General features: G+C 31.3%; 1 protein-coding gene across 1 annotated transcript; it reads right to left on the minus strand.

Moving 5' to 3' along the window:
• Positions 1-948: 948 nt before the first annotated feature.
• LOC129907853 (SET domain-containing protein SmydA-8) lies at positions 949-8,538 on the minus strand. The gene is made up of 5 exons (XM_055984268.1): positions 8,210-8,538; positions 8,015-8,143; positions 2,029-2,572; positions 1,409-1,972; positions 949-1,342 (listed from the first exon to the last, which is right to left on the minus strand). The coding sequence occupies exons 1-5, from the start codon at positions 8,260-8,262 to the stop codon at positions 1,193-1,195; spliced, it is 1,440 nt and encodes a 479-aa protein (XP_055840243.1). The 5' UTR covers positions 8,263-8,538; the 3' UTR covers positions 949-1,192.
• Positions 8,539-20,514: the final 11,976 nt, after the last annotated feature.

Below are 20,514 nucleotides of genomic sequence, written 5' to 3' on the forward strand. Positions count from 1 at the left end.
AAGTCCATTTTATTATTTTGTTTTTTCAGATGTATGTATGTATACATATTAAAAAAATGAAAATAACTAATTTTTTAAAGAATATTCACCAAACTATTTTCGTCGTGTTGCAAGTTAAAGTAACCCAGTCACAAATCTGGGGAATAGTCTTCACAAAACAAATTCTATCCAGTCTTTTGTTTTTTCGGAAAAAATTTGTAAAATGAACTTTTCTCCTTTTGAAAATAAACGATTCAATTAAAAATGATGTTTTTTGTAAGGGGAAGTAAGACTTGATACACGCTAGGTTGATCAACACGTTCAACATACGTTCCAAATCGACATAATGAATAGTTAAAATTTAGCAAACTGGGTCAATTGATGTGTAGCCTCAGATATGCCCTGTATGCATCAGTTAGAATAATTTGGAAATGTTTAACTGTTCAGGTTAGTCGATTTGGGACGTTTGTTGAACGAGTCGGTCAACCTAGTGTGGAGTGGATCCAGCTGAATACATATACTATTATATTCAGATAAAATGCCCGATAAGTTTAAATGAACTTGCTCTTTTTTCAAAGAGTGGCGTGGCAACCCTATGCCTTGGGAGGATGTCACCAGGCAACCTAGCGGCAAACTGTTTCCTTGCACACTAACTTTAAGGAAAAAAAAACTCTCAACTGTTATAACGATGAGGGTAGGTGTCGTCCTATGGCGGAATCTTGCGATCGGATTGCAAATAGCAGATACATAATAAAAAAAAACTAGATTGGCATCCCTTTTGTCAATATTGCCGATTGGGCTTTGGAGATAGGGATCAGGACTTTTGCTATATGTTCAATGGTATGCCTTAATTTAGATCTCCACCAATATTCAGCTTTTACCTAATTAATTTAGCTATTTGCCTCTTTTCAAGCTAATTTAAATGGATTATAAATGACAATTACATATATATTTCTATGTATGGTTATGACTTTATGGAATTTATGAAAAGATACTAGACGGGTTTTGAAAGAAGTAAGAGATTAAGTTGATGGATGTTTTCAGTGACGGTAAAAATAGGTATAAGTACGTAGGTATAGGTATACCTATGTTTTAAAAAAAAAATTTTTCTGTATATCAATTGAAAAACATTTTCATGTCGTTTTGCAAGTCACGCAACTCCTTCAGCATACTTTTTGTTATATATTTCAAAAAAAAAAATGTTTCCTGTATTTCAATTGAATAACATTTTCATGTCGTTTTGCAAGTCTCGCAACTCCTTCAGCATACTTTTTGTTAGTTGCCCTTCTGGTGTGTTAACTGGTTCATACAGGAGCATTCGAATTGCTTCTCTAAGCATAGTTTCGGCTTGTTTGAGAATTTCCTATAAAATAAGAAACAAACAAAATTCTATCTAAATTTCAGTAAAAATTAATTGTTTTATACTCACCAATAATTCAAATTCATTGATCTCATTCTCATGAAATCTTAATCGATTCAACTCTGCATAAGAGGTAAACATTTCATACAAAGCAATGGCTTTCAATCTTGATATACCAGGTTGAATAATTCGAAGAACTGTCAAAATGTCTTCACATAATGTGGTTTTTCTTTCAAGCACAAGTTTCCCGGGTCTACAGATGGGATTCATTAGAAATGTCCGCAATAAGGCCGCCACATTCTGCTTAAGATCAATTATTAGATAATGGTTTGGATGGAAGACCTTATAGAACTTTTCAATTAAATTCTCGTACTTTCGGATATCGTCTTTTGCCAGGAGTATCTCTTCCTTTGATCTACTTAAAATGCCATCCACATTTTCCGCTGTCATTGTAAAACCACATTTTTGACAACTCCAATTTTTTTCTTTATGTAATATAAAGCCCTTGTCTGGGCATGCATTGCAAACTAGGCTACTCATATGGGATCCTAGTTCTGTAGGATCAACGCATCGAGCACAATTGCAAAAAAAATACTTTCCAATCATTAACGAATAACGACGTTCTTCCGTGCTCTAAAAGAGATGTCTTCAAGTAAATTGTTATTGATATCATAATGTATAGCAATTACCAACAATGGATTCGTATAACAATAAGTCAACATATCTCCTTTCTCAATTTCGCAGTTGGCATAGATCTTCATTTGATAACTGTCATCTATAGAAATGCAAGTATTTGCAACGCACTGATGAGCCAGAAGTGAAGCTTTTAAGTAAATTGCACGCATTGATCCGTTGTCAGGAGCACGTATTTCAAAACTGTTCACGTCAATCGCTCCACAAATATGTTGAATAAGTTCTTCGTCGATATTTTTTGTTTGCCCAAAAAAAGGAATTATTCCCGAGGAAATAATAGGTTTAACTACAGTTTTTGAATTCTCTGACCAAATTTTGCTCCCTCTTCTTTTTTCTTGGTGGGATTCTAAGCTGTAAAACTGTTCAAAAACATGTTTTGTATTAGGATTTTCGTTAAGGAGGAGACACTTAAGGGTCCCGTATGAATTCATATTAGCTGCAATATCATTGGGATGGATGCAAGTCAGTTTTTCAAAAAAATTACATTCGAATTCGTGGTGCGAAAGGCAACTTCCACAAAGAAGGAAAATTTTACATTTTCTGTAACAAAAAAAAATAGATGAAATTAATGCAAAAATAAAATTTGTGTTGTTGTGTTGAAATTAAGCAAATGAGTATTTTTGAACAAAAAATAGTCAAGTAAAAATTAGAAAATATTTAAAAATGACTATCAATCAATTTTAGATACATGTAAAACAATAACAACAAATAATCCAGCTTTCTATCGGGATCATTATTATTGAACCAAAAATTAGTTCCTATTTTGATAAACACATGGCTTTTGCACATCGGTAGAGAGAAAAATAGTCCAGTCATTTCGTCGAAAAAAACGACTTAGAAATGCTAATGAACCGAGAAAGCTAAATTTTGGATAATGTTGTAGGGGTTCCTAGAAAAGCTTAACTTGAAGTTTTCGACCAAGATTTTCTATGAGCGTTTTCCGCATTTTGAAAAAAAGGATAAAATTGGTTTTTTGATAATAACTCGGCTATCTGACGAAATACGAAAATTTTACCAATGATTCCTAGTCATTTTTTGTGTAGGTATCATGCCATGCATTGTTATCGAGATATTGATCGAAAAAGTCAAAAATTTAGGACATGACATTTGCTTTTTGATATTATCTATTTTTTGGTGATAAATATCGAAAAAATTATTGCGACAAACTTGCACAGGCCTACAATTTCGTTTTTAATTTTTTCTTTTTTGACAAAAATTACGACCTCCAGCCGGCCGCAAGGTCGTTGAGTCCGCTAAGCAAGCAAAATTACTCATGTTTTTTTAATATTTATGTATTTTTATGAGTAACCCATATTTATATATACATATATGTGTATAAATTTTAAATTAAACTTCTTTAAAATATTTTTTAAAAAAGAAATAAATTTATTAGTTTGAATCTCAAAGGTTTTCTAAAGATACGAAGTATCTTGTTCGATGGTCGACTTAAGATTTCATGTATCTCGTCCGAAAGTACACTTAAGATTTAATGTATCTTCTGCGAAAGCCAACTTAAGATTAAATTATAATTTTGATATTTGGAATGATCCAACTGGGGATCGTTACAATGTTCTTTGTTTAAAAATGATGACACAGCATCTTACAGTTGCTCTAGCGGATGCTTGGGTGTCGAAGTTTATTACTACTTAAAATGATGACACAGCATCTAACAGTGGATGCTTGGATGTCGTAGTTTATTATTACAAGATAAATATTAGAATACACCAGAAGGGTATATGCTATGATCCAACATTGTAGATCGATACAATGTTGTATTGTTTATTTGTTTAGGTCTCGCTATTTTGTTTTAATTTATTGTGGAGGCGCACAAGTGATATCGGATAAAACTTATATATGTATGTATTTAATAAATAATGAGAAGAAATTGGTTATAGTTAGTTTTTTTTTCTACCCATCTTTAAAGCATACAGTATACCTTCTTAAAAATTTTATTTCAAGAATTCCTAACAGTGGCTTTTTGTGAGTGTACTTTCAGTAATTTGCTTCAATCTTTATGTTATTTTATTTATATAAATTGCATTGTTTATTATACTTTTTTCTAGATTTCTCAAAAAGTGTTCTCATAAGTGTTTTCATTTCCTTGGGAAAAAATCAGAAAACTATTTAATTTTTTATTTTAACTTTTTGAAAATTTTTAGTATGCAAATATTGGTTTAGTCGTTTTTGAAAAACTAGAAAACAATGTAATAAACGTAATAGGTTATTAAAAATGGATTTCTTTTTCGATTTCCTTGTGATTCAAGAATAATTTCAAAAATTTCACTTTGATACAGGGCAAGTAAGGGGTATAGTGTTGTATATTAATTAGATACTGTACTCAATTTATACTTTAACTAATCATAAAAATCTAGTTATCAATTGCTTTAATTTCTGTTTGTCAAAATAAATATTATTTAGTTTCTCATTTAAATTAGAATAAATAAGTTCTCTATTGTTTTTTTAAAAATCGACTTTTCTTTTAATTTCGAAAGTTCAGTATTGGCGACGAGGTGAAAACTTATTTTCAAAAAAAAAAAAAGAATATCATCGAACATTATCGAACAAAAAAATAAATGCCGAACAACTAAATTCCTTGGGTCCATTCCAAGGTTATAATTTCTTCGTCCTAATCGATGCAAAATCAAAGTGGCCAGAAATCAAAGTTACATATTCAGCTCCTACATCAGAGGTAACTATAAGATTTCTTCAAATATTGTAGCAACACATGGTCTACCGAAAGTTATTGTATCAGATAACGCTTCGATTTTTCAAAGCAATGAATTCAAATTATATTGTAAGGAAAATGGTATAATACAAACATTTATAGCGCCAGGACATCCGATCCAGCCACAAACGGGTTAGCCGAAATATATGTTAAAACATTAAAATCAAAACTAAACGCCATGTCAGAAGAAGAAGGCTCAATACATAACAAAGAACGTGAAATATTATGTCGTTATAGAGCAACACCTTTATCAAATGGTAAAAGTTCAGCACAACAATATCTTGGAAGAGAGATGAGAATCAAATTAGATTGCCTACGTCCTGTTATATATGAAAAATCTTCCAACGAAAAAGTCATCTCAATTCGGAATTTAAGTGTGGGAGATGGAGTTCAGTCAAGAATTTACTCAAACGGAAAGCCAGCTTAGAAATTTGGAGTTGTCAAGAAAAAGTTTGGTCAACTGCACTATGAAATCGAGCTCGACAATGGGTATGTAATAAAACGCCATATAAATCAACTGTACAAAACAGAAGTGGTTTTACCGAAAAAGAAAACTACTATTCAAGGAGATCAACCAAAAAGAAGTGATCCAAGTATAGATGAAATTCAAGTTCGATTTGATCAAGTTCGAAGACAATCAGGTATAGAGACAATGAACATTCCTGAAAATCGAAGACATACAGAGATAGAACCGAGCAACATAGAACCAATCAACATAGAACCAAGCAACATAGAACCAAACAACACAGAACCAATCAACATAGAACCAAGCCACATTCCTGTTCCGATTCGAAGAAAGTGCGTCCAGCACTCACATACGGTTCACAATGTTGGACAATGTACAAAAAGTATGAGAGTAAGTTAACGGCAGCTGAGATGAAGATGCTTCGCATGACAGCAGGAATAACAAAGCTTGATAGAATTAGAAGTACGAAGATCCGAGGAAGCCTTCATGTTAAAAATACCATCTCCCAAAAAATTGAACACGACCGACTCAGTTGGTATTGCCATGTTCAAAGGAGAGATCCTGAGAACCCCGTCAAAAAAGCAATATCATATAACGTTCCAACACGAAATAAAAAAAAAGGTAGGCCTAAAAACTCCTGGTACAAGCAAATGCAAAAACACCAGCATTCAGTTGGCCTCAGAAACGGAACAATACAAAACCGGGAGGCTTGCCGCCGATTTCTGAGGTCAACCCGGCGAACCCCACAGGCGGATCACTAGTGTGAAGCAGTAACGTGGGAAGGTTATGATCCCCTCGACATCGAGATCATAACAGCGCCGAGAAAAAGGAAGAAGAAGATAATTTATGAAATTAACATTTATTGAAGAAGCCACTTGTGAGCAAAATTAATTTTTTTTTTTATATATATACAAAAATATACTTTTCGTAAGGTTTTTGGTGTGCTGAACTCGAATCCGAAGTCAGAAAAATTCTATCATATCACGTTTTTGAAATATTCCCGTTAGAAAATCTGAAATGTCGTTTTTTAACAGTTTTTGAGGTTACATAAACAGCTTTTTGTTACTTGTGTATGGCTAAAAATTATTAAAAACATCGATTTTTTCATTTTTGTGATCCCCTTGAAGATGTTTCTCAAAAAATGAATTACTTTGAGTACTTGACTCGTAGCACATAAATGTGAATATCTCTGGTAATCGCAAACAGAAGCAGACCAATCTTTGCCAATATTAAGTATAGGCCTAAGGCAAAATAATATAAAAAAATTATCGATATGATTTTATATGTTTTTTTTTTTAATTAAGTTTTAAAATTAAATTTTTTTTTTTGGCCATTTATCAAAGAAATTTTAATAACTCATATATAATTTTATAAATTTAATTTTTTTTTGTTATACGTTTTACAACAACACTCAAATAAACAAAATAACATTAACAAAATTTTTCAAACAATTACCAAACGTGAAATACACTCTCAAAGATTCCCATAAATTCCTCAAAATATTTTCGATTTCCGAGGTACTCATGTTTCGGAGCTTATTTTGAATACATAACCTGGGTTATTTTCTAAGATAAATATGTTTTCATGTGAGTTGACACTTCTAAATTATATTTTAATAGCAAAAATATTAATTTTTAACAAAAAAAAAGTGATTTATCATAAAGGGACGACACACTGTGCGACGGCGCGGCGGCCAAAATATCTTCAAGATTATGAATAAAATAGTGTGGGAGATTGTTGTATATTAACTACTGTACTCAATTTATACTTTAACTAATCATATAAATCTAGTTATCAATTGCTTTAATTTCTGTTTGTCAAAATAAATATTATTTAGTTTCTCATTTAAATTAGAATAAATAAGTTCTCTATTGTTTTTTAAGAAATCGACTTTTCTTTTAATTTCGAAAGTTCGAGACACAACATATAGTATAGATACAAATCTGAAAAAATTAAAGGATTTTTCTTATTTATTTGGATTTTGCATTAAAGCCTTCCCAAGCCCAAAAAAAAACATATGTTTCTGTTAAATTTGGCCTCATTTTTGCTTGTTTTTATTAAATACAGTTATTTTACTTGTTATTATTACAAAAAAATAACAAATATTGAAATTTAGATATTATGCCGAAGATGGTCTCCAGGGAAATGGCCCAAAATAGAAAATAGTTCATTTGTGAAATAACTGTGACACCAAAACCTATTAATAATCGAAAAATGTAACTGCACTTATACAAATGTTTGCAAAACTGCTGTAAGAAAAAGAGTTAAAAACAGTAAAACTACAAACTTGGACTTAGTAGTTTAAACCTTTGCTGAGATATATGTAATGGGTCGTATGCAATAAAAATGAGCATAAGCTCTTATTTCACTTATTAGTACATTTACATTTCCTGGAGATCCATCATTTGAGATAGATCTGAAGAAAATGTACTGAAAAGTGAGATAGAGCTTAAGCTCATTCTTTTTGCATATAAGCCAATGTTCCAACGGGTGCGAAAGAATTAAGTGGTTGATACTTGAACCTCAGCTATTTCAACTCATGGAAATTGCTTGATTTATGTAAAACATGCGAAACATCTTTTCAATGAAATTTGATTTTAATATAATTTCGATGGAATTACAAAACATGGAATTGAAATATGACATTCAGGCGCATTTTAGACGAGATTTTCAAACAATCAATTATTTTTTAAATAATAATTTAACATTTTATTTCCTTTTTTGAAAAGATATGTCTGCCTCCAAATAGATGAAAAATAACTAATACAAAATTATATCTACAAAAACTTACCTACAAACTTTTGAAGTTAACCGCAAACAATTTGTGCATCTCTTTTCACTGCAGTTTGGCATAATCAATGTCGGCCCTTCGCTCAGTAAAACCTCCCCAGGAAATATTTTTCTTGTGGTAGTAACATACCTATCGAAAATAAGCTTTGCTTAGTTATAGGTTAAAAAAAACAATACAATTTTGATTAAACTTGACCTTCCTAGAGTATCATTTTTTAATACTTTGCAGTGTTCACTAAATTCGAGCATGTCTTAGTTTTTCCTCGTTTAACAACTGTTCCGTCAATTACGATCAGAAAACACTTAATTTATAGGTCTCACCGCCTGACAGAATCCCAGAGTACTACGAGTGCATTGCGTTAAATTACTGTATACAACAAGAAATTAATTAGCCTCTTCTTATCGGATTGTAAAAAAAGCACTAACGAGAAAGCAGCAATTTTCACTTGGAAAGACTCTATTTGTGTCTTTTTTGTCAGTTCCTTTTGATTAAAGAAATAAATAATTGTGATAGTTAATTTTAGAATCGAAGCTACAATTAGGCAGCGCACATTTATACTTTAAAGTTTTTTTTTAACATGTCAAACAAAAGCGAAAAAGGTTTTGTAAAGGCTCTTCAAAAAAAAAAAAAAAACACATAATTATGTATACAAATTTGAGTAGAGTGCTATATTTGAAAGAGTTTATTCTTTTATCTCTTCACAGTCGAAATCGGGAAACTGTCTTATAATATGTGACCATGAACTTATCGAAGTATCATTCGTCAAATTGGTTTGTTATTTTATTGCTAATTCGTATCGGCAATTTAGTTTTGTTGCTCTGGTAGTTCTTGTTTGTTAGGGTGCTTTGATAGATAGTCTATTGAATAGACCCTTTTTTATGGAATAAATTCAATTAAATAAAAGATAAAGAATTATTTTCTTATACTACGTTTCCATCTAGCCTAAATCCAAGATTTAGCTAAGTAGATTTAGCACAAATCTCGATTCTTATTCTAAATCTCGGATTGAAAGTAGGTGAAAATCTTAGATTCAGGGTAGCTGAACCCAAATCTGAGATTAAGCGAAGTAGATTTAAAATAAATCCCGAGATTTATTCTAAATCTACTTAGCTAAATCTCGGATTTAGCGTAGGTGGAAACATAGTATTATACTCATATATTGTTGTTTATTTAACAAACGTTTTCGGGAATTCTTCCCATCTTCAGGTTCAAGCAAATAATAAATATTTTAAATATTTTAAATTTAAATTTACATAAAAATCAATTTTTCAAATCTCTTAAATTTAAAAAAATTAAAGTAATTTTTAAAAAGTATCAAATAAGAATGTATGAATTTTAATTTGGAATAAATTCGTTCAAGAGTTTTTAATACTGAGTATGATCTATCGCCATTAAATAATGCTGCAGCTAAAAATGATATCTACTTAAACTATTTGTGCATTTTTGAGAAAACAGTAAAAGGTACTGATTAATTTTCAGTTTTTGAATTGCGGTTCTATTGCCTTAAAGCAAAGCCTAAAGGCCATAGGCGTCCAGCATCCCATGCATAACAAGCAAAATCAACAGGTCAGTTTTCAAGTATTATTTTATTATCAATTAAAAAAGGAATTAACTTAGGGGTTAATCCAATACTATGTCACTTCATTGTATTCTCATAGAACTCTGAATGTTTAAAAAATAATTAATGAAAGGTTTATGTTTCATAAATTAACCAATTATTTTTATTTCCGTGACCTTTTTAATCAAAAATTTTGATCTTCTAAGTTAAGTGGGCTCTAATAATTCTATTATAAAAATTTTAAACATAAGCTAAATTAAAATCTATACTTACAATATTATTTTAAAATTAATAAATTTTAAATTTTTTCTTAAAATTTTGGTTATCTTTCTTTTCAACAACTTCCCATCATACGACAGTGTTGCCAGAGAATTTTAGAGGCAAGGAGCCGAAGTATTGGAGCCAAAAATCGCCAATTTGAAAAATTGGTCATAAAAACTCATATGTTTTTTTTTTTCATCATGTTTTTTCCAACTTCAAATTTACTTAGATTTAGGATAACATACATAAAAAAAAATAAAAATGGAATAATTAATAAGTATCTAAGTCCATTTGAAATACGTGCATTAATCTGAACTTTGAGAAGCTTTTTTTCGGGCTGCCGAGAAAGATATTTCTTTGAGTGTGTGTTCCATAATGTCTCCAATGGTGGCAAGAAACTTACCTGCTATCAGAACCACTATATGTCATCTGCATAATCTACTATTTTGATGCCTTGATTTTTGAGTTTTGTAAGAATTTTGTTAACCACAAGGATCCAAAGGAGAGGTGAAACTGTACCTAACTGTTTCCTCAACAATACTATTTCCCATTTGTGAGTTGACGATTCTGCCTTTTAACATAATATGAATCCAGTCTACTATGACAGAATCAAATCCAATTTCAACTAGACAGTATTTAATTGATTCTGTATATTAACGTTGTTAAATGCTCCTTCGATATCTAAAATATTCTTGTTCTCGAGACTTTTCTCAATATGCGAAACTACCTCATGCAATGCAGTTTCCGCTGACCTGCCTTTAAGGAAAGCTTCTGGTAATTGCACAAGTTGTTAGAATTAAGAAGTTCTCTTATTTTCAGATCAATGATTCTCTCCAGTGTCTCAATGAGGAATGTACTCTCTGTAACTTGAAAGAAAGTGTCATCCATTCTGTCGGAAAGTGCGCAATACTAAGCGAAACCACTAGATCTGTGTTCGGAAGCAATTTCCTATTAGACGAAAAAGTTTTGAGGGAGATAAATGAGATGGACGAACTCAAACTTTATGAGTCTTAAGAATAACAGACTCAGAATTGAATTATAAAAATCTGTAATTCTTCTAAAATACACAGGAGCCAAAAACTAAGTCAAATAAAAAATTTGGCAGATACCTGTCAAGTTATTTAGTTTTTGCTCTCTAATAACATAAACATTATTTCAAATACCTTTCGTGTTGATTTTTGGTGAATTTTTTCTCAAGTATCAGATTTTTTACATTTTTGGTTTGTATGAGTGACTTATATAATTTAACAATATCTATCGATTCCAGTATCAATCTTTTTTCTACCTCTTTTTGTTAAGGAAATAGCTTTTTGACCGTTTTCTAAATTTACCTCAGTTTCCCCTCTAAAATGTCAAATTTCCAAAAATCCTGAATATGCAAATTTTTAAATTTAATTTTCCGTGACATAATTTTTTTTTACACCTCTAAAACACTTACCATATAAGCAGGGTGGCGTTGTCGAAAAAACTCAAAATATGAATTTTAATGCGTGGCAACCCTATGCCTTGACAGGATGTCGCTAGGCTACCCATGTGCAAACTGTTTCTTTAGACACTACCCTTAGGAAAATATAGCTTTCAACTGGTATAAAGTTTTTGAATTGCGGTTCTATTGCCTTAAAGCAAAGCCTAAAGGCCATAGGCGTCCAGCATCCCATGCATAACAAGCAAATTCAACAGGTCAGTTTTCAAGTATTATTTTATTATCAATTAAAAAAGGAATTAACTTAGGGGTTAATCCAATACTATGTCACTTCATTGTATTCTCATAGAACTCTGAATGTTTAAAAAATAATTAATGAAAGGTTTATGTTTCATAAATTAACCAATTATTTTTATTTCCGTGACCTTTTTAATCAAAAATTTTGATCTTCTAAGTTAAGTGGGCTCTAATAATTCTATTATAAAAATTTTAAACATAAGCTAAATTAAAATCTATACTTACAATATTATTTTAAAATTAATAAATTTTAAATTTTTTCTTAAAATTTTGGTTATCTTTCTTTTCAACAACTTCCCATCATACGACAGTGTTGCCAGAGAATTTTAGAGGCAAGGAGCCGAAGTATTGGAGCCAAAAATCGCCAATTTGAAAAATTGGTCATAAAAACTCATATGTTTTTTTTTTTCATCATGTTTTTTCCAACTTCAAATTTACTTAGATTTAGGATAACATAAATAAAAAAAAATAAAAATGGAATAATTAATAAGTATCTAAGTCCATTTGAAATACGTGCATTAATCTGAACTTTGAGAAGCTTTTTTTCGGGCTGCCCAGAAAGATATTTCTTTGAGTGTGTGTTCCATAATGTCTCCAATGGTGGCAAGAAACTTACCTGCTATCAGAACCACTATATGTCATCTGCATAATCTACTATTTTGATACCTTGATTTTTGAGTTTTGTAAGAATTTTGTTAACCACAAGGATCCAAAGGAGAGGTGAAACTGTACCTAACTGTTTCCTCAACAATACTATTTCCCATTTGTGAGTTGACGATTCTGCCTTTTAACATAATATGAATCCAGTCTACTATGACAGAATCAAATCCAATTTCAACTAGACAGTATTTAATTGATTCTGTATATTAACGTTGTTAAATGCTCCTTCGATATCTAAAATATTCTTGTTCTCGAGACTTTTCTCAATATGCGAAACTACCTCATGCAATGCAGTTTCCGCTGACCTGCCTTTAAGGAAAGCTTCTGGTAATTGCACAAGTTGTTAGAATTAAGAAGTTCTCTTATTTTCAGATCAATGATTCTCTCCAGTGTCTCAATGAGGAATGTACTCTCTGTAACTTGAAAGAAAGTGTCATCCATTCTGTCGGAAAGTGCGCAATACTAAGCGAAACCACTAGATCTGTGTTCGGAAGCAATTTCCTATTAGACGAAAAAGTTTTGAGGGAGATAAATGAGATGGACGAACTCAAACTTTATGAGTCTTAAGAATAACAAATTTTTACAGAATTGAATTATAAAAATCTGTAATTCTTCTAAAATACACAGGAGCCAAAAACTAAGTCAAATAAAAAATTTGGCAGATACCTGTCAAGTTATTTAGTTTTTGCTCTCTAATAACATAAACATTATTTCAAATACCTTTCGTGTTGATTTTTGGTGAATTTTTTCTCAAGTACCAGATTTTTTACATTTTTGGTTTGTATGAGTGACTTATATAATTTAACAATATCTATCGATTCCAGTATCAATCTTTTTTCTACCTCTTTTTGTTAAGGAAATAGCTTTTTGACCGTTTTCTAAATTTACCTCAGTTTCCCCTCTAAAATGTCAAATTTCCAAAAATCCTGAATATGCAAATTTTTAAATTTAATTTTCCGTGACATAATTTTTTTTTACACCTCTAAAACACTTACCATATAAGCAGGGTGGCGTTGTCGAAAAAACTCAAAATATGAATTTTAATGCGTGGCAACCCTATGCCTTGACAGGATGTCGCTAGGCTACCCATGTGCAAACTGTTTCTTTAGACACTACCCTTAGGAAAATATAGCTTTCAACTGGTATAAAGCCGTGGATAGGTCGTCCTATGACGGGATTTTTTCCTTTAGGCCGTGTGTGAAATGCGTTAAATAGTTAAATCCGTGTTAAATTTTTGACACTATTGAGGTGAACAAAATAATTTCAAAAAAAGAATTTATTGTTTAAAATTTTGTCTGCCTTTTTTAACCAGGTCCCGGAGCCCAATAAATTTTTAACAGCTGAAAATTTTTTATTCACCTCAATAGTGTCAAAAATTTTACACGAATTTAACTATTTAACGCAATTCACACACGGCCTTAATATATTTGAAATACGAAAATGAATACTCATTCAAAAAATCCCTCCGCGAAAATGGTAAGTTAAATTAAAAATTTGACAGATACCTGTCGTCAAGTTATTTTATTTTTTCTAAATTATCAAATAAAAATTATTTAAAAAATCTTTTATTCTGATTTTTGGTGAATTATTTCTCAAATATATCGAATTTGAGTGTCATGACTTAAAAAAGACTATATCTCGAGCTGTCGATTTTTTACATTTTTTATTTGTACGTGTGGCTTTCATATATTTATAATATCTATCGATTCCAATTTTAATTTTATTTCTATCACGTTTTGTTTAGAAAATAGATTTTTGTCCATTTTCTAAATTCACCTTTGTTTACCCTACTCAAACTTCAAATTTTAAAAAATCCTGAAAATTAAAATTTTCAAATTAAATACCCTATGACATAATATTTTTTTTATAACTCTTTGGCTTGCCATATAAGCAGGGTCGCGTATTCAAAAATACGGAAAAATAAACTTTAAGGCCTGGCAAGCCTATGCCTTGACAGGATATCGCTAGGCAACCCATGTGCAATTTATTTCCAAAATACCAAGACTGGAAACTTTCGTACGTCTTTCCCCCCAAAACCCTTTTGTGTACAGCGTTGTCTGTGAATATATGTGAAAGCCACCACGTTGGTAAATGACGCTAACACGCACACATTTATAGATTCACGACATTCACCATACATCGGACACGAACACAACGATAAGTTCACGACATTCACCACACCTCGCAGCTTGTAGGCAAACGTCAGTTGACCGCCGAGTTTCCAGTCTTGGTGTTTTTTGTTTATGGCAGGGTACCTTTCGGAAAACATAACTCTTAACTGGTATAACGATGAGGGTAGGTCGTCCTATGGCGGGATCTCCTACTACAATGTGATATATCAAGAAAGCTTATGATGAACTACATTAAAAATGTTATTTATAATGGGCAGGTTCAGAAACGTTAGGGACTAAATATTTAGGTAATTTCTAATTGGTCAACTGTCAAAAGAATCCTTTCAGTTTAGGTACATTTATTGGAAAGCTAACTGGAAAGTTAGGCAAGAAAATTTTCCCTAAAAATTTAGTAAAGTTTTTTTTGCCAATATGACAGCTGATTGTTTTTAATTACAGAATTACGTAAAAAGAATTAAATCTTATTGTGTGAAAAACGAGTTAAAAGTATAATTTTTAAATTCTCGGATTAGCCGCGTTTTTTATAAACAAAGAAAGTACTTTTGTACTCACCCCGTACTTTCTTTGTTTATAAAAAACGCGGCTAATCCGAGAATTTAAAAATTATGTCTGTAAGAAACCGTGAAAGCCTTAAGAGTTAAAAGTACATTATCGGTTATAATTATTATTAGGTATTTATTTCAGTAAAGTGAATTTTGGTGTCTGCCCCATGCGATCTATAAATTACGCAAGTAAATTTCAAAATTTGACAATCATGGCGTATCCAAACTTACATTTACATTTACATTTTAATCTAATCTGAAGGTTAATCTTCTAGACTGCACACACACACTGCAGCTTCGGAAACTAAGTCCATTTTGCTGATACCTACAGCACAAGACATTTATACAACAGAGAAAGACAAAGAAAGAAAGAAAGAAAGAACAACAGAAACACATATAACACATAACTACGTGGCACAGAGGTGCGTTCTTTTTCTAACAATAGTTAACTATCGTTAACTTTTGTCGTTCCTAAACTACAAAATAGTTACGATTTGTAACTATTTGACAGATGAACATCGTTCCTAAACTCGTTTTCAAGTGTGTCAAATAGTTACAAATCGTATCTATTTCCAACTCACCTCCATGATATGAGTTGAACACTCATAAGATTGTTGATGTGTCAAGTGGATGTTTTGTTTACAAAACCAACTCAAGGATTTTTTTTCTTTTGGAAATAAGCGGAATAAAATGAAAATAAAAACAAAGTTTTGCAATTTTATGATGCAAGAGAATTTATTTTGACTAAAAAAAATATTATTTTTGTTATAATTATGCAAATAAAAATATTTTCAAAACAATTTTTTTTGGTGTTTGACAGTTTAACAATATCTAACAATAAATCGTTCCTAAATGATTTGTAAAAAACCCAACAATTTCTAACAATGACACATCAACAATATTTTTTGACATAACAACGATAGTTGACTATTAGGTGTGTTTTTTATTACCACCCGTCTTGACTGGACAAAAAAAACGCAGTTGGGGCTAAGGAATTTACATGTTAAATGCAACAACACTTTAGCCCCTTGGGCTTAGCTGTTAAGCCCGGAGAATTCTCTGGGCTTAACTTTTTCAACAGATTTAAATCTGTGCTACCAACTCAACTTGTTCGTAAATTGTTTAGAATTTGTTTAAAAACATCAAAACTGATGTTTGGAAGGACAATTATTATTTTAAATATTTATTTAATAGTTAATTAAACTTTTTTTTTTTCAAAAACACACAAGAAACCCCAAAAGCGAAAAATATGCCAACTTTATATTTTTTTGTGTCAGCTGATTTCGGAACATTTAGTATGCAGTGCTGCCAATTTTTTTCGCTAAGCCCCGAGGCGTTTTTTTTAACCAGTTAAGCCCGGTGGTAATAAAAAACACACCTATTGTTAGAAAAAGAACGCACCTCAGAGGGGAGACATCGTTGACGATTGTATCATGTTATCGCATAGGTGGCTTCAGTTAAGCTGGCGATTTTTAGAAAAAAAACTTCTGAGCCGACCGTTGCACAAAGGGGTATTTAGTCAATTTAGGCGGACAAAACACAAAATTTTAAACTGATCCAAAAGTAAAAATTCAACTTCCTACTAAAATTAGATAACTTACTATGCGTTGTCTTATAGTTTTAAAATTGATTAACACTCCAGGTGACTAACAGCAGCACTCTAGAGTTCAGAGTTTTCAACCGAAAAATAAAATAAAATTTCATGATAATTTAGCGACAGTGCTTAATTAAGTACCTACTTTTTTTTTAAGTGGCTACAGAAAAAAGTGTTTATGCAATATTGATAAAGAGATACCAAGCTGTCTACTAGATGCTGTATCTAAATGTTATATTACTTTAAAAATAAAATAGTGATATGTTGAATCTTAATATAAATTAAACGTAAAAATATTGTCTTTCTGTGTTAGTAAGGAGAAAAGTTATACGATTTCACATTATTGCGTGATGAAATTTAATGTTTTCTAAAGGTTAAACTCGCATCAAATTGAATCTGTAAAAAAAAATTGCAACTAAGTGCAACTTCGACACGTTTGCCGGTTTTAAACGTTTTAGGTTTAAAAATGCTTGCTTTGTTTCATGTATCCATATTTTAAGTTTTTTTTTAAGATTCAACTTCTTGAATTACAAAACCTGATCCCTTATAGTTTTTCCTAAATTTTAAGACCTTTATGTTGGTGATACCATTAGTAAAACTCCATTTATAAGCGTTTTAACAAACCATTTGGGTCCATGCTTGAGACTTTTTGTTTGATCAAAAATTTTTTTTTTTTTTTTTTTTTTTTGTTTTCCGTGGGTAGGTGTTGAAATCTTCAAAAGATTCTATGAGGCCCGGAAAACGCGTGCTCATAGATATGTGGGACTCTTAACCACTAAAACCACCTCCTCCTCCCGATTGCAACTAAGTTCAGATGGAACTTATCTAGCAATTTATCTTTCTCGAAGTTAAGTTACGTGTTGTAGGTAACTTTCCGATGAAAGTTCCTACTGATGATATTTAAAAATAAATAAATAACATTCGTTTTAAATTAAATCATTTAAGTAATGGTTTAAATGTTGTTATCAAAAAAATACTTTAAAGGAAGTTAAACAAATAAAATCTCTAAAACATTTAAATTTATATTAATCAATGCCGACAATTTATATTAATCAATGCCGATAAATTTATATTAATCAATGCCGATATATTGAAATAAAGGAATTAAAATTGAAAAATTTCACTGTACCAAATCGGAAGGTTTAGTCCTTCGCAAACGTCGTACTATATTTGTTTGATCAAAAATAGGTTTTGGAAGAAAAATGTTTTCATTGAAATTAACAGTTAAAATACTTAATTCCAGTATTAATTACCTTGTCGATGAGGAAAAACCGAAAAAAAATTTTGTCCGCGTAAAAGTGGCAAATACCCCTATGTGCGTTGGGCTCGAACCCACGATGTCTGGCTCTGAAGTCATCTTCCCATTCCTCTGTGCCATGGCCACCTGCGTATCCAAACTAATTTAGTCCACTTACTTAAATTTCGGTTTAGAAAATGACGCGCCCAATGCTAATGGCGCGCAATCCATGCTAATAAGATTTTTGATTCAATAATTGTTATACATACATACATGTACATAGATACATATCGTAAAGCAAAATTGTTCTAAGTACATAGGATTTCTTAAGGACTTAGAACAATTTTGGTTAACGCCGACGATATGTATATGACATTTCTCTTCCAAGATATTCCAAGCTTGATTGGAGAAAATGAAACTTTCCAATATTTAAGGAAAATCTTGCAATCTTTAATCGAAGATTGTAATCTTGATAATTATCAAGACCTTCCTGATATGTACAGGTGAGAATTAGAATGTCATTGTATGCCTTAATGACCCCAGGTCAAGATTTATTGGTCTCTGAAAAGCGGCGGGAGCATTAGCTAACCCAATACATATTCAAAGTGACCGTCAGGAGTCACAAAAGCAGGTTTGTGAATTGATTCATCATGATCGGATATTTGGTGAAACCCAGATGTCATATCCAAAGATGTAAAGAATCTGCTTTTACCCAACCTGTCAAGTTGATCATTAATCATTGTAAGTGGGTATCGGTCTTTAATCGTAATTCTGTTTAACTATCTATAATCGACACACATTCTGTGTGACCCATTTTTTAACTAGGATTATCGGACTTGTAAATAGAAATTCACTTGGGCGAATTATTTGGTTTGTTTCAAGGTTCGAATTAATATCACGAACAGCCAAACGGCGTATAAAAGGGAGGAGGGGGGTGGGGGGGTTTCACGTGTTATAGCGAACTCTATGCTGGTTCAGGATTATTTTTAACCGTATTCTAAAAAAGGAGGAGGTTCTCAATTCGTCCGTATTTTTTTTTTATTTTATGTTTGTTACCTCAGAACTTTGCACTGAGTGAACCAATTTTGATAATTCTTTTTGTACTTGAAAACTGATGCTTGCATTATGGTCCCATTTTAATTTGCTTTAGTTCTGACTGTGCCACCCACGAGAAAACCGTTAGGGTCAATGTGGGTAATTGTAATCAATTTCATAACTAAAAATATTAAAACCAATAATTTTCATCAAAAATATATGTTTACATTTACCCCCAGAATATGGTGTTATAGTAAATATTCTGGGGCAAATGTAAACACATGCAAATCGACATGAATGTCCTAATAAATCGTTCCTAAATGATTTGTAAAAAACCCAACAATTTCTAACAATGACACATCAACAATATTTTTTGACATAACAACGATAGTTGACTATTAGGTGTGTTTTTTATTACCACCCGTCTTGACTGGACAAAAAAAACGCAGTTGGGGCTAAGGAATTTACATGTTAAATGCAACAACACTTTAGCCCCTTGGGCTTAGCTGTTAAGCCCGGAGAATTCTCTGGGCTTAACTTTTTCAACAGATTTAAATCTGTGCTACCAACTCAACTTGTTCGTAAATTGTTTAGAATTTGTTTAAAAACATCAAAACTGATGTTTGGAAGGACAATTATTATTTTAAATATTTATTTAATAGTTAATTAAACTTTTTTTTTTTCAAAAACACACAAGAAACCCCAAAAGCGAAAAATATGCCAACTTTATATTTTTTTGTGTCAGCTGATTTCGGAACATTTAGTATGCAGTGCTGCCAATTTTTTTCGCTAAGCCCCGAGGCGTTTTTTTTAACCAGTTAAGCCCGGTGGTAATAAAAAACACACCTATTGTTAGAAAAAGAACGCACCTCAGAGGGGAGACATCGTTGACGATTGTATCATGTTATCGCATAGGTGGCTTCAGTTAAGCTGGCGATTTTTAGAAAAAAAACTTCTGAGCCGACCGTTGCACAAAGGGGTATTTAGTCAATTTAGGCGGACAAAACACAAAATTTTAAACTGATCCAAAAGTAAAAATTCAACTTCCTACTAAAATTAGATAACTTACTATGCGTTGTCTTATAGTTTTAAAATTGATTAACACTCCAGGTGACTAACAGCAGCACTCTAGAGTTCAGAGTTTTCAACCGAAAAATAAAATAAAATTTCATGATAATTTAGCGACAGTGCTTAATTAAGTACCTACTTTTTTTTTAAGTGGCTACAGAAAAAAGTGTTTATGCAATATTGATAAAGAGATACCAAGCTGTCTACTAGATGCTGTATCTAAATGTTATATTACTTTAAAAATAAAATAGTGATATGTTGAATCTTAATATAAATTAAACGTAAAAATATTGTCTTTCTGTGTTAGTAAGGAGAAAAGTTATACGATTTCACATTATTGCGTGATGAAATTTAATGTTTTCTAAAGGTTAAACTCGCATCAAATTGAATCTGTAAAAAAAAATTGCAACTAAGTGCAACTTCGACACGTTTGCCGGTTTTAAACGTTTTAGGTTTAAAAATGCTTGCTTTGTTTCATGTATCCATATTTTAAGTTTTTTTTTTAAGATTCAACTTCTTGAATTACAAAACCTGATCCCTTATAGTTTTTCCTAAATTTTAAGACCTTTATGTTGGTGATACCATTAGTAAAACTCCATTTATAAGCGTTTTAACAAACCATTTGGGTCCATGCTTGAGACTTTTTGTTTGATCAAAAATTTTTTTTTTTTTTTTTTTTTTTTTTTTTTCCGT

The sequence above is a fragment of the Episyrphus balteatus genome, chromosome 1 (assembly GCF_945859705.1).
Source record: "Episyrphus balteatus chromosome 1, idEpiBalt1.1, whole genome shotgun sequence".
In the NCBI taxonomy this organism is placed as follows: Eukaryota; Metazoa; Arthropoda; class Insecta; order Diptera; family Syrphidae; genus Episyrphus; species Episyrphus balteatus.

Coding starts and splice junctions, on each gene's coding strand:
- LOC129907853 (XM_055984268.1), bottom strand. CDS start 8,262: ATGCTCGAATTTAGTGAACACTGCAAAGTATTAAAAAATGATACTCTA. Junction 2,573..8,014: donor TTAACTTCAAAAGTTTGTAG/GTAAGTTTTTGT, acceptor TTTTTGTTACAG/AAAATGTAAAATTTTCCTTC. Junction 1,973..2,028: donor GTTATACGAATCCATTGTTG/GTAATTGCTATA, acceptor CATCTCTTTTAG/AGCACGGAAGAACGTCGTTA.